Source organism: Corvus hawaiiensis, chromosome 26 (assembly GCF_020740725.1).
Source record: "Corvus hawaiiensis isolate bCorHaw1 chromosome 26, bCorHaw1.pri.cur, whole genome shotgun sequence".
NCBI lineage: Eukaryota > Metazoa > Chordata > Aves > Passeriformes > Corvidae > Corvus > Corvus hawaiiensis.
In genome coordinates, this window is record NC_063238.1 from 10,489,093 (window position 1) to 10,503,463 (window position 14,371).

General features: G+C 41.2%; 1 protein-coding gene across 5 annotated transcripts in view; it reads left to right on the forward strand.

Annotated features, from left to right (window-relative positions):
* Positions 1-8,300: 8,300 nt before the first annotated feature.
* C26H8orf34 (chromosome 26 C8orf34 homolog) overlaps positions 8,301-14,371 on the forward strand; it is a 152,358-nt gene continuing 146,287 nt past the window's right edge. For 3 of the 5 annotated variants that reach the window (XM_048286775.1, XM_048286778.1, XM_048286780.1), the window contains exon 1: positions 8,301-8,827. In XM_048286775.1, coding sequence (XP_048142732.1) covers positions 8,759-8,827 — 69 coding nt within the window. In that variant the 5' untranslated portion in view covers positions 8,301-8,758. Of the gene's footprint in view, positions 8,833-14,371 lie in introns of all 5 variants that reach the window. The other 2 variants (XM_048286777.1, XM_048286779.1) reach the window with 2 other exon arrangements.

Sequence of the window (14,371 nt, forward strand, 5' to 3'; positions counted from 1 at the left end):
CCTCTACACAATTTGCTGAAAAGCCTTGAAAGCCAGAAAAATTGTGACAAATTTCTTACGCTTATCCTTGATAATGTATTGAAGTTCCTAAACTACAGTTTTGTAAATCATGTACAAATGCTTACCTAATAATTATGAAATAGTTTTTGTTGTAAAGAAAGCCACTATGCTAAATTTCTATAGCATATTATGAAAACCCCACATTAATTCTACATTGGTCAGTCGGCATGAATATTTGAAACAAAACATTCAAGACTGACTTCACAAATCCAACCAGAATAGAACTGTGGTCCAATTCATGTTAACCCTCTAGTAAGAAGATTTAAAGCAGATCTGCCAATGATTACGAAAAAAATCTTGACTCACACTTAAAAAATACAGTTAATAGTTAATTGTAGTATTGCCTATAAGCATTGAATTAGTATCTCTATATGTGATCTATATTTCCATGCTTTATTCTTTCGAGGGAAAGTTGGTACCAACCCACATAGTATTTTTTATACATACAGTCTGGAATTTAAGTTGCCTGATAAGAACATGACTCAAGCTAAAATATTTCTGTGAAATAGACAATACATCCCTCTATTTGCATGAAAAAAGTTTCCAGCAAAATAACTGTCTACAGATTTTCATAAAAAAGCTTAGGCACGTCAGTAATATAGTCTCCAAATGAGTCTTTCAATTTTGCTGCAGATAATCCTTTATTTCAAAAATGTTAGGACAATGAAGCTTATGAAATTTAAATTGCTTAATCAAGTGCTGGAAAATTAATCCTAGATTAAAAATACATTTTAAAATGTTATTAGGGATGTCATGTTACTAATAACAAGCCAACCTTTTCCCTCTATTTTCAGACAGGAGACAAATTCAATTACATTTCTGCTAATTGTCTGATTTATGTTCTTATTGTAATGCATATTATTTCAAACGTTTCAAGTTCATAATTGCTCGTGGGAGACAGTTGTATTGCTAAGATTTCATGTATCAGGTGGAAATACAACTCATTATCAGGGCATCAGCCTGTGAAGACCTGTGCACAAACTGCTTTAGGAAAATCAGTTGAAACTTTCTGAGAGCAGTTAGATGCAAAAATGTTAAACACCAATTACTTTCACAGCAGAAATATCACTCTCTTTCCAATTAAGCAAATCAGCCATGATGAAGTAACCCCATGTCCAGTATTTTCCATGAGAAACAACCCAAGGGGATGGGTCCCAAGCCAAGAATTCTTCCACTTTAGAAAGAATCAGATGTGTGTGTGATGGTTGAAACACTGCCAAGGGCAAGCATTCAATGGCACATTCAGTCCAGTGTCCTTGTCTTCCTCTCCAAGGACTGTAATGGGCATTGGCATTAATATTTCAAGGACTTCCTCTAATTTTACATCCCTCCAAGTATAAGGAGTAGTCACCTAAGGAGACATTATTACTAAATAGTTGCTAAGCTTCCTACTACAGGAAATTAAATGGGATCATTGCTAGCCTCCCTCTTACTAAAAAGCAATACATACATCTTTGCTTGGAGTTTTGTGCAAAGATAAGACTTTAGGTTAGCAAATTTTCCATTTTTAAGCCCTTGTCCCTGGATATTGTCTTCAAATCCAGCTCTATTAAACCTGGAAAAGAAGATACAGTGGCATTGCCAACTCATATATTTTTTACCACTGCTCTTTTTTGTGTTGTTTTTTTTTCTGACTCTACTTCCTGCAATCAAATGGCTACTGCAGAATCTTTGCCTTTGTTATTAAAAAAAAGAGTTACTAGAGATCACAACTTTGTTTCAGGAGAGCAGGCAAGAGAGGAGGGGTGCTCAGAGGCCTTGAAACTGTGAAATTTAAAGGTTTAAAATACATTTCAAGGTATCTCTTGCTGATTTTGGATTAGAACTGCTTTTTTTTGGTTTGTTTTTAAATGTTGGAAGATGACATTACTGGTATGCTCATTTACTATAATCCTGTTCATTCTTAGGTAGGTTCTGGTAATAAAAACCAACCTGCAAAACAGCCTCCTGTACATTTTGGGGATTCCTGATGGGTAAGGAGAATCCTTGACTAGTCTTAACTTGCATTGTTAAGAGCAGAGAAGTCAAAGCTGTGTAAACAAAAGCTAACTCAACCATCTGAAAATCAATTGTCCTAAACTTCAACTATCTAGATTGGCTTGTGCACTGGTTCACTCACTCTTCAGCTGCTTTAGTACCATTACTTGCTTTTAGTAGCCTCCTAAATGAGGGTCTTACGGGCATCTAAGGCTTGACAGCCCTCCTAGGCTAGTTAGCTGCGACTGATCTCTGTTGGCCACACCTCCCTGCCCTTGAAAATGTTATCATCTGGCAAAACACTTTGAATATGTTTATCTTTAGCACCTGAAAAACCTAACTTGGATGTATGCTTTTAGATAAAAAAACAAGGTGAAATGCTTGGTGGTTCAGAGCCTACATAACTTTACCAGTGCAAGTAATTAGGATACAGGAAGCAGTACAAACATTTATAATAATTATGCAGTGACTGTACAAACATATTATAGGTTTAAAGACCCTTAAGTAAACTTGCTGTCTGAATGCAAATGTAATGGCTGCAGCATGAAGCAGCATTGCCAGCTGAGTCAGATACAGCACTTGTTCATGGCCATGCTTGAGGCGTCCCTGCAAAGCAGTTCGCGATGCAGTAACCTATGTTAGAACAGTATGACTCTTTATTCCCCTCTAGCGGCTGGTCTGCGTAGTATTAGTTACTAGGCGAGGGCTAGAACTAGACCAGACTCTCGGGACAGCAGGACATGCCAAAAGGTTTTGGTTCAGTCCCCGCTGCCATTCCCACTACCAGAATGCCAACAGTGCACAGAAAAATGGTCTGTGCTCTGGCAGTGATACTGAAGGAGGGGAAAGGAACAGTTTTTGAAGAGTTGAAGTTTTATGTTCTTAGTCACTACCAAGTAATTAATTTATTAGTTTTATCCCTCAGAAAGGAAGAGGAATGTAACTGTCACTTAGGGTTGCAAGTCTTTTATTTAATTACTTTTGTCCCTGGGTGTCAGTGAAGCTGAATATGAACCTGGCCGAACCACCTCCAGGAGCGTACTAAGAGTTCTGCTTTGCAGCTGGCTTCTGAATAAAGCCTGTCTGCAGTCTTCCATACTGCACATAAGCAGTAAATTCTAAGAGCGTATTTGTCATTGAAATGTATTTAATATATACAGCCAACTCTATTCCCAATGTTCTCGTAAGTACTGCTACTTTTACTAATGTACTATGTTAATGTGTAGCCAAACAGAAAGAAAACAACTATAAAAGTGCTAAAAATGGATATAAGCTGCACTAAAGTCTTGAAAGAGTAACGATTTCTATTAATGGTTGGATTGGTAATATGATATGAGCTAAGTTTTTCAAGTTCAGATGGAAATTTTTTTTTCTGAATAGGATGAGAGTATTCCCAAACAAATGACTGGAAGCAGGAAAGTGAACATGGTGCATGAAAACAAATTACAGAATACATCTGAGAATAAGAGGAGTCAAAGAGGTAGACACTCATCCTCCTTAAGCACAGTGGGGGTTTATGAATCTTGGATTTTCCAGTGATTTGTTCTTGTCCTTATTGAGAGCCTGAGGATAATGCAAGCTTTTAAGTTCCCAAGGGCTCCTGCCCTGCAGAGAATATGAAATTTTTTACCACAGAGGCTAAGTGTTTGTGGTCAAGATCACAATGTATAAAGGACAAAGCATCCAAAACACAGGCTGAATTCTCAATGAAAATGAAGATGCAAAGAAATCCTTGCTCTTTAAAACAAGTTTCAGTCTAGTCCAGATTTTGAAGTTGCATGGCTCTTATCTTGGTGCGAATAGAAAATCATACAAAGGATATTTGAGGTTGCTTAAGCTAAAGCTTGTGGATATATTATCCTTTATTGAGTACATTTAAAAAAACCCCATCAAATAAAATTAAGTGTACTAAATCAGCCCTCCAGTGATGTTATTCTCAGTTCTGTCAGTTAACTTGATATGGGATAAAAGGTAAATTGGATATTTCAGTATAATACAGTAAGATGCTTCCATTTCTTTTGAGAACATGTCATCTGAACAGATCCATTTTTAGGAGAATACTAAATAAAAAGCAAGATGGCAGCTTTCTAGGTCATGAACTGCTAGACCTTCATTATTTTAAACAGCTTGGAGCACTGCAATATTTAGCCAGTGTGTGTGTGCATGTGTGCTTTTTTAGAAAATTTTACAACAGGGGTTTGTAATGTTCCAAGGCTGTGCTTTGGCAATAAAAAATAATGCCTCATTTATAAAGTGCAGGAACTCAGGGATTTTATTCTCCTGCATGTAACTTCAATTCCATTTTTTTTAAAGTACAAGCACACTTTAAGACTGTTGACTAATGGCTCTTAGCTCTTCATGAAGTAGATAATGACTTTGCATAGAATATCAAACTCAACAAAAACATTCACAGTAATGGAAGAAGAATTCTTTGTTATAGAGTTATTACATGAAAGGAAACATTGACAAAACTGAAAGCTTTGTAAGGAAAACATCACCAGGTTTTGATGAATTTTGATGTGCCTGCTAGTTTTTCTTTTTTCTGTAATTGTTTTAGAAAGGTTTGTTAAGGAATTTCTGATGATTTTTGATAGCTGAAATACAAAGCACTTAATGGGAGCTAGAAAGCCATTTAAAGGTCTGTAATAAATTCATATATATTGCTGCTATATTTCTCTTCGATCGTAATGTCTCTTTTGTACTCCAGATGCCATCTCAAAAAATGAACTTCCTACAGAGCATATGGATCAAATTTTAGCCAGAAGGGAAAAGATTGTTGACTTGGCACTTAGTATTTGTGACCCATGGAATACCTTTACAGCCAGCCAAGTCATCAGTTTCCCTTTCTGCTAGGCAGTGGCAGCTCTGACTCCTGAAGAACACTTTTGCATATGAAGCCTGGGTAACTTAACTCTGGCAATGATGAATGGGTACTGCAACTGACTGTAACTTCAAAAATTCAGTGCTCAGCACTGGAACTGCAGCTAACTTATTCCTGAAAAATGGATGACAGGACTGAAATGATGTAGAATACTATGGAATTATTTAATGGGTCCCTACTCTAGTGAAGCCCTTGAACTAAGTCAAACCATAAACAACCTATCAAAACATGCACACTGCTCTCTTGAAGAAAAGAGTGAAGGGTGCGAAACCCACCAACATACGATGGTAAGAAGCACAGAGCTCAGATATCGCAGGCACAGACACAAGATAAGAACTGAATTGAGTGTGGTCACAAGCATCTTAAAATTAGCTTTTGTTCTTTTGACTCATCCTCTTTGTTTTTTGGGAACCTTATTGTTTTGTGAGGTGAATATATTTTTAAATTGGGATACTTTTCATTTTTTTATGCCCGTGTGCAAATTCTTTCAGTCATTTCTGTTCTTGCAGTTCACTGCTGAGTGTTATGTAGATGCCCATGCTGTATACTACTCTTGAAAGAAAAATATCCGTGAAATGAAACCAGGACCATAGCAAAGAACAATACAGAGACCATCTTTTATTACTTAGGTTGTTAAGTAATTTAGTGTTCATTTGCTCATACAAAAAGGGTGCTGAAAGTAATAAAAATTCAGCCATGCCTAAACCAGTAATTTTAATCCAAGAGATTTTTTCCTTTGGTATTAAGATGAAAGTTAACTTTAACAGACTGTATTAATACTGGCTTAAAAACTTAGAATATATTAATTAAATTTTGAAAATGTTTTTCTCCTAACAACTAAGAGGACAGTAGGGACATGTCCAGTTTTCTGTGCTTATTTGCAAATCATATGTATTTATTGACTGCTATTTTGGTGTGGCTTGTTTTAGATCTAGCAACAGTTTTTGTGCTTTCCTGGAAAAAAAGAGAAAAGAGTGCTATCAGTGAAGTTCCTTTCCTATTATACCATGCCACTCAGCCTATGCTCTCTGCGGGAGATACCTGAATTCCCATATTTTAGCACTCAGAAGGCTTTACTGTCAGGGAACTGCTGAAGACCTTCAACCAGGAAACTGTAGCAAAATCTCTTGGTAAGGAACTGTCTGTGTTCATGTCTCCCTAAAGTGCCTAATCCATATCAAAGATAACCTGTCACTTAAGTCTCATGGGAGCTGTGGGGGTTACAAGACATGTCTGTTCAGAAAGCTCATTCTGCATTTGGCCTTGGAAACTTTCCCAGCCACAGCAGGACTGCTACTGTGTCTCCCAAGCCAACAGTAAAACCTAGATTATATGTCTGGGTGAGAATTAAGACAAGGAAAAATTGTCTAGGGAAAAAGGAAGCAAAAACAACAATGGATACCAAAAAAATCCAGCATCCATGGTAGATTCTCAAAAGTTATCTGGACATAGTGCTGGGCAACGAGTTCTAAGTGAGTCTGCTGTATCAGGGGGCTTGGACCAGTCCCTTCCAACCTCAACCATTCTGCGATTCAGGGGGAGGAAAGAAAAACCAAACAAACCAAAGCACAAAACTCCTCAAAACTCTGAGGTTTTAACAGTGACATCTTGGGATCTAGCTATTTGCACAATATGCAACTGTAGACAGTTATGCTATCTTTAAAACCTCCTTTAATAAGTTCTCTTTTGTATTCGTATTGCTGATAGTCTTGTTTCTTTTCTTCAGTCCTCCTCCTGGTTTACATGGAGCAGTGGCAGTTTGCAGGTCCTAATGTAGTCAGGTCCCAGCAGGTCTGGAAGTGCTGCTAACTTTGAGAAGTCAGGCTGTGTAGGGCTACAGAAACATATGTTCTCATTTTTGCATCATGGGAGGGGGCATCATTTTACAAAGTGGGAAACTTTTATTTATTGGAGCAGTATGGGTTCTGGTGAGATTTACGAAATTTTACAAACATCCTCATCTGATGGGAATCATTAGAGCAACTGTAGAGAACCTGCATCACTGGCAATTACCCTTATGATTGTATGATCCTCATTAGGCTGATTAGCTCAGTACCTTATTATTTAAGTGGCACCAGACAGTACTTTGCTGAAGAAGATACGTTAAAATGCTGAGCTGATATGAATTTTAGAAGAGTACCAACACACTAAGAATCCAAATAAAAAAATGTGCCATTTTTAAGTGACTACTATGGAAACAAACACTGCCTCAGCAAGACTGGGATGAGCTCATTCCAGCAAAACCATTAAAGAATTCTAGAGGCTATTTCTTACACTACAGGGTGCACTGCAAGCTCTTTATAATACACTTACACCTGACCTCCTTCTAGGTAGAAGCTTGAGGTTTAGGTCAGTAAGGAGGACTTTTGAAGTCAAACAGTGAGTGGCTATGGGAGTGGAACTCTGGATCTTTTGACTCCTGACAAAATTCATCCTTTTCTTTAGTGGTTTCTGCATCAGGAGATGCTCGTACTCTTGCATTTGCAGAACACTGCTTGATTGGGAACAGCCAGCCTGATTCACCAGATGTGCTGAATGTTCCCAATAGTCTTCAAAGCTGTTTTGTGTCTTTAAAAAAATTCTTATTAAAAGAAAAAAATTATTTTTTTAACCAAACAGGTTAATGTTAGTACAGCAGAATCAGTTATTGCAGAAGTGTCAAACCCCAAGAAGCATGTTTGGGTTTGTTCTTCTCTAAACAGAGAGAGAAAGAAAAAAAAAAAGAAGCTGGTTATGATCCTGCTTCCAGAAATGGTGAGATACTAATTACTTGAAGACAGAATAAATACTGATTCTTTAATGTACTCATTAACTCACTACTCTCTGAAGCCAGCTGAATATTTCTCATTTACTCCATCGCATTTTGGCCGAGCGCCCTTGGCTGCTTGCTGGAACTCAACACAACCTGCGACCAGGATGCACCTGCATAGCTACTCCAATTATTCCATTAAAATGTTCATTGTCGCTAATAGGGAATTTCACTGGCATCATAAGAAACGTAGCATTTTAAGATTTAAAGATAATTTAAACAGAAATTAAGGAAAAGCGCTGGCTCTGGTCCTTACATTCCCCTTCCCTGCTGGCAGCGCGACTCTTTTAACTCCTCCGCGACCCTCCCCCAGCTGAAGTTTTCGCGTGCCGCTCAGGTGCCTCACGCCGGGCGGCCCGCGGCGCTCACCCCCGCCCGGGGGACCGGAGGCAGGCGGGAGGTCCGCAAACGCCGGCGGGGAGGTGGTGTGGGGGGACCGCGGCTCCCCCGGGGGCAAGCCCGTCACCGGGCGGGCAAGGGAGAGGCGTAGGCAGAGCAGCCCCCGCCTCCCGCCCGCTCTCCTCCCCCTTCCCCCGCTCCCGCCTTTTGTGCGCCGAGCCCGGGCGTCAACGGGCGCCGGCGGCCGTGGAGCTGACAGGAGCCCGCGGCTATCGGCCTCGGCAGCGGCGCTGTGGCGAGCACGGCAGCGCCCGTCACCACGGCGCTGCCTGGCACAGAAACACAGACAGAGACGGACTGACAGACACACGCAGCGCGGAGCGGCGCGGGCTCGGGGGCCGCCTTTGCAGCTCCTCTCCTCCCTGCACCATGCTCCGCTCTAGGCAGCGCCCGCCCGCTGCTCCCTGAGGGCAGCCAGCCCCGCGCCCAGCTAAGCGGGCGACTGGCACCCGGCTCTCTCCCCCCCGCCCCCAGTTACCTGAGTTAGCTCCGTCCCGGGGACTTTCGCAGCGCCTCCGCCCTCTCCCGCTGTGGCAGCCCTTGTGCGGCGGGGGAGTGAGCCGCCCGCAGCCGGAGGGACTGCAGCCGCCGCCGGGGGAGACGAGCTCAAGCCCCCGCCCCCGGAGCTCTTCATGGCGTCTCACCAGCAGACAAGGATCCAAGCCTACCTGGAGAAGAATAAGATCGGTCCCCTCTTCGAGGTAAGGTGCGCTCTTGCCACCCGGCTCCTCCGCGGCGGGCAGCGGTGGGGGCGGGGGTGTCCCCACGATGGCCGCGGCCCCCCGCGCAGCCCAGGTGAACGCAGGGGCGAGGATGAGTTTGAGGCGCTGCTTCGGCAGTGCCGGCACCCCTCGCCCTGCCCTGCCGCCCCGTACCACGCGTGTGCCCTTGTGTCCCTCCTCCACGCCCCTCCGAGTGCTGGAGCTCCGCGCAGCCCTCTCTTCCCGGCTATCCCGAGGATATGCCCCGCTTCTTCGCCCCGCCACGGACGTGCCGCCCTCTGCTTCGCACGATCCCGCGCGGGTCGTCAAACAGGTGCCCCTCCGCCCTCCCGCCCGCGGCCCGAGTCCCCGGGGCCGCCCCCGCGGCGCTGCCGCCTCGCCCCGGCGGCCGCGGGACAGCGGCCCGGCCCCGCCGTCCGGCCCCGGGGAGCCGCGGACCGACCGCGCACCCGCCGCGCGCTGCGAGGGGAGGCGGCGCTTCCAAACCCCCCCGTCTCCAGGGCGGCAGCGCTGAGCACCGAGCAGCGGGCACCGGGCGCCGCACGGCTCGCGGCGAGCCCCGAGGCGCTGCCCCTCCGCGACCGGCCAGTGGTGAGGGACAGGTGGATGCCTCCCACCGGGAAACACACCCTCTGGACCGGGTACTCGGAAAGAAGTCTGTCCTGCTAAAAGTCCGTGTCGATGGTGTTTTCTGAAATTTTTATCTGCAGTCACACACCGTGTTTTTGCTTTAGATTTTCCGTTTTCTTACGACGACGCACTTGCAGGGATTTGTAGATGCACAGATGTGCATATTTTACTATTTCAGTACATAAGCTGTGAATACTTTGAAAGGGTACTAGAGCAATCCTGATCATTACCATTTTATCATCCTGTTTCTCATGCAGTTTTAAACATCTAAATGCACATATATTATGCACTGCACTCTGTATTATCACAAGGCACAAGTCTCCCTTTTTCAGTATTTAACTTGTTCTCAATCAAGCTTACTATGTATGAAATCGTTTTAATTCTGTAGTGGTGGATGCCTTGTCTTCAGTGTATCTTTTGGGTAGCATTTGCCACCCCCCATAAGAAAGGTTCAAATTTTGTTCGAAAATCGTTCACGAATGGTCTGTTTTTATATTTTCTGTGTGCTTAGGCTGTGCTGGTTCAGTGCTAGCGGTGTTAGATCTTTTTATTTTGCAATAAATAAAGCCTCATTTGGTGGAACAGTAACTGGGTACTAGGGAACAGCAGGTGATTTTTCTAGTTAAGGAATTCATAAAAATGGAAACATTTGTGTGGTTCAATTCCTGAATAAAATTCTGTTCAGTTGGCAGTGTTGCTAGGTCTATGTATGTAACTGACTCTTGTTTATTTCAATGGGAATTCAGTGCTTTGGGGTTGCTCAAGAGTTAGGCCCTTGACAGCTCTCATTTTCTTCTAAATTTCCTTAACCCACTGGTTTACACATTAAAATTCAAGCAAACTACTGGACATCACTGTTCTGAGTCACTGTGTTTTAACTTAGTTTCTCTGTAGTATAAGATGCTTGTCTCTATTGTTTGGATTCTTGTAGGGCGTTTTAGTTATCAATAGTGGAGAGAAAGATTAGGAAGTTGTATTTGTTTCAGCATTTCATATATCACTACATATTTCACTAATCATTGTAATGTAGGAATTTCATTGCGATAGAAAGAATCTGTGAAAGACTCTTTGCATAACCGTGCAGGCTGTCTACAGGTTCTTAGTGCACTCTTGTATACCAGGAAGACTTTTTGGTGTGAAATCCACTTACACTGAAATACTAGCAACTGGTTTTAAGATCTAGAGGTATAGCATTCCCGCAGCTGTTTACATTACACTGGGAGGAAGAAGATCATAATTCTTATCTCCTCTACTTCCTGATTAGCCATTTAAAATCTACTTGCACATTTAATTTTTTAATTTACTTTTTGTTCTCAACAGTTTATTGAAGATCTGCAACCTGTGCTTGATCTTGCCGTCCTTAGAAAAAGGAAGACATGTATTTGAAGTTGATGGGAATTGATCAGACTATGCATGGGATGAATCTTGTACTCTATGCTAGTATTCCTATAATACGTGCTTTGTGGTGTTTCAAGAATACCATGTGTTCACAGTCAGATATAGTCACTAACATGTCAGTTTTTCATGTGTCTAAAAGTTCTGACACATTGCAAAAGGATACCTGTGCTTCATCTTTCATCCAGGAACAGCTAGCATTTTCTTATACCGCCTCTGGTTTGGATGCTAATTAATCATCACTTGTCATGGATGACAGCCATCTTTTTTTCACTGAGTACTAATTTTCTAATATCAATTCAGAACAGAGTGGACTTGGATTCAGTTTTCTCCAGTGTTATTTGCTGAGCAGGTTGTGACTGTAATTGCTCAATATATACTTCAAGTCAACATTTTAGGGAGTGCATAAAGTAATACTGGGTAACTGAGGCCAGTCACAGGAAAGAAGAACATGGAGAGAGGACCTGCAAGCTTTCTGACATGAAGTCAGGGATAGTGATGCATAAACAGATTGTATTTCATACTTGACTAATGAATAGTCAGTGATCAGGAGGACTTTACACTATAGATTTTAGACAATTACACAGGCACAGAATGCTGATGGATGTAACAGTTGGAGGTGTACTGAAGGTGAAGTACAATTCCCCTGCATTACAGTTAGGAGCAGTATTTGCTGTTGCTAGTTGGTCATTGTGTTCCAGTTGCTTGCAGTTATCCTGGTCGTGTCTCTTTTCTCCGTTCTGTCCTGTATTTGTGGCCTTCTGTTACAGTGGTTAGGGATTTTTGTACTTCATTAACCAGCAGTATCTACTTAAGAACATCTTTGCTAAAGTTTTGTGTGGTTTGACACTTGAATTATCTTCGTAATTTGTGTGAAAGGGAAGCGTTTAAGAGAAGTACTGACACACGAGATGCAGGAAGACCTTAGGCTCTCCCTCGGTTAGAAAGTTGTTTCCTTCTCTATAAAGAAACATGAGTAACCTCCTGGAGAAAGAATTAATGAGCTTAAGCTGACTGAGCAGGCAGTAGTCTTCTACCTACTACCAGTATCTGTTAATGCATAGTAGGAAGCCCTATCCACTCAGCTATGAATGGTTAGTCAGCACAGAGTCACTTGCTCCCAAACGTTTTTACAAGGTAAATTCTTATTTATGGGTTAGAGGTGGGAAGGAAGGTGGGCAGGAATTACTTTGTACATCTGAGACTGTGTCAATTTTGAGACTTAAGACAGGTTGCAAACCAACTTTGATACTTCAGCCTTCTTTTCCCTTTTGAATGTAGGTCCCCAAGTCATGGCTTTTCAAAACCGTTACTTCTCTGCCATTTCATCTTTCAGGTGCCCAGGATTTTTGCAGGTGAGATCCCTGTGAATCTATAAGTCAGCTTCTAAATGCCTCAGGGCATGCAGGTGGTGTTAGTGGTGACAGTAAGGTCTTAAGTTAACCCTTTATATTCTGTCACATTTCATAAGCATCCTTATCCTGTTCTGTGTAGGTTTTGTGTGTTGTGGTTTTCTTTTCTTTTGCTTTTGAAAGCTTAGACATCTTCCTGTAAGAGACTGTTGCTATCTGAGAATACTGTGGTTAGACAACGAGTTTAGATTTGAGGAATGCCCTTTAGAAATGCCTCTTTTCTGGGATTTTCGTGGTAACACATACCATGGCACTACCTGATTTTTTTAGATTCTTTCTTTTTCACATTAACTTGGAATGTAACAAGAAGTCTAAATATGAATTATTTCTGTGATGAAGCTTCACTGTTGGTTTTTTTTTTCCATCTTTCTAAAATGTGAACAGGAGGTATGTGCCTAAAATTGGCTGGGACAGAATATTCAGAATCAGCTCCCACTCATTTCTGTCTGAGTGAAGTATTGACCCACTTTGCATTTCAAGCATCCAATCCAACAAGTGCTTTTTGTGTGCTAATAATCTCAATGAATAATCCTGCTGCCTGTGTCCATACGTCTATTCTTCTGTACGACTGTATCTCTTTAGCATCCAGTTGTGTTTTCATTTGGACAACCTGACAGTTAGTTTCTGTGAATTTGAAAGCTAGATCAGCACTCTTAAGAACAGATTGCAATAAATCTTCAAGAGCTCTGAGATAAATTTAGTGTTTTGGAATTTTTTTATTTCTAGAACTGCAGCTAAAAAGCACCCAGCAGGTACACTGTTGTTATGCAAACCCAAGAACTGTAATTTCTTTGAGTTATAAAAAGCCAAAATAACTCTTCTCAAAATAAACATGCCAAACCCCTGGTTACCTAAGATTTTTTTTCTACAAGTAATGTGGAGTTAGAACTGTAATTTGTATTTCAAACAACATAAAGGCTTCATAATACCACCCTTAGCTTTTTTTTTTTGTTTGTCTGTTTTTGTTTTTGTTTAGTAGACATAGTTACTGAAGCAAATACAATGGGAAACTTTATTTTTTTTTAAAATCTATGATGTTTTTTCTTTCCCTAAATGAAATAACATTATTGGTGTATATTAAGTAGTGATGTCCATTATTTAAATAAAATAACTGTGCTTTTCACTTAAACCATAGGCTATTTGGTGATGAACACTATCTATAGTGCATCTTATGACTGACTTAGTCAAAGTTTGGGGATGAATTTTGGAGTTTGGAATGTCTTTTGAAGCAATGTTTACCCTTGGTTCTTAAATACACAAAGGTAGACACTGTCAACTTGAATGTCTAATTAACCAGAGTACCATTTCTCACAGTATAAAATTTTGTTTTAAGCTGCAACATCTGCAATTTGAACGATAGAGATGTCCTCAAAGAATTGTTTTCTTTTGAGGTTGCTCAGATAATATTTTATTTTATATTGCTATTGTACTTAATGGGTTAGATTCTTAGTGAAACATTTAATTTCAAGCAGCTAGATGGAGCCTTTGAAAAGCCGGGATTTTCAATACTTAGACATCACAAGGATCATTTTAGGCACCAACTGATTACCCAGTGACATCGTTTCAGCCTGGCAGTTCCTGTTGCAGGGGAGCCAGTATTTGCTGTTTTTCAAAGGATGTGTGGAAACCAGCAGTGATCAAGAAAGGCTGCAGTCTTACGCAGTAGGGGGTTGAGAGTCATAGTTGAGTTCTAATTTTTATTTTTGTTGTTACAGTAGGACGTTATTGTAGCCTTAATGTGCACGCAAGTAAAGACCTATTTAAGGGGAATATAAGTCAGAGGGAAAAATGGTGTAGAGATGTCCTTTGCTTTTTGGAGAGTTCATCATATATTCTCATAGTTGCCTTAGATAACTTTATCTTTAAGGGAAAACAATTGAAAGACCCTAATTAAAACTACAGACACACCCTTTTTCATTAACAAACAGTTCCATGAGCAGTGACTTTATCCTTATTACTTGGCTTTTGTGGTGACCAGCAAGATGCAACTGTCAGAAATTTCCTTGTAGTTGAGACACTCATAATTCTACTCTCCTGTGTAATCTGAGATTAAGAAAAAAAATGTTCCTGAGTGAGGAAAATCACA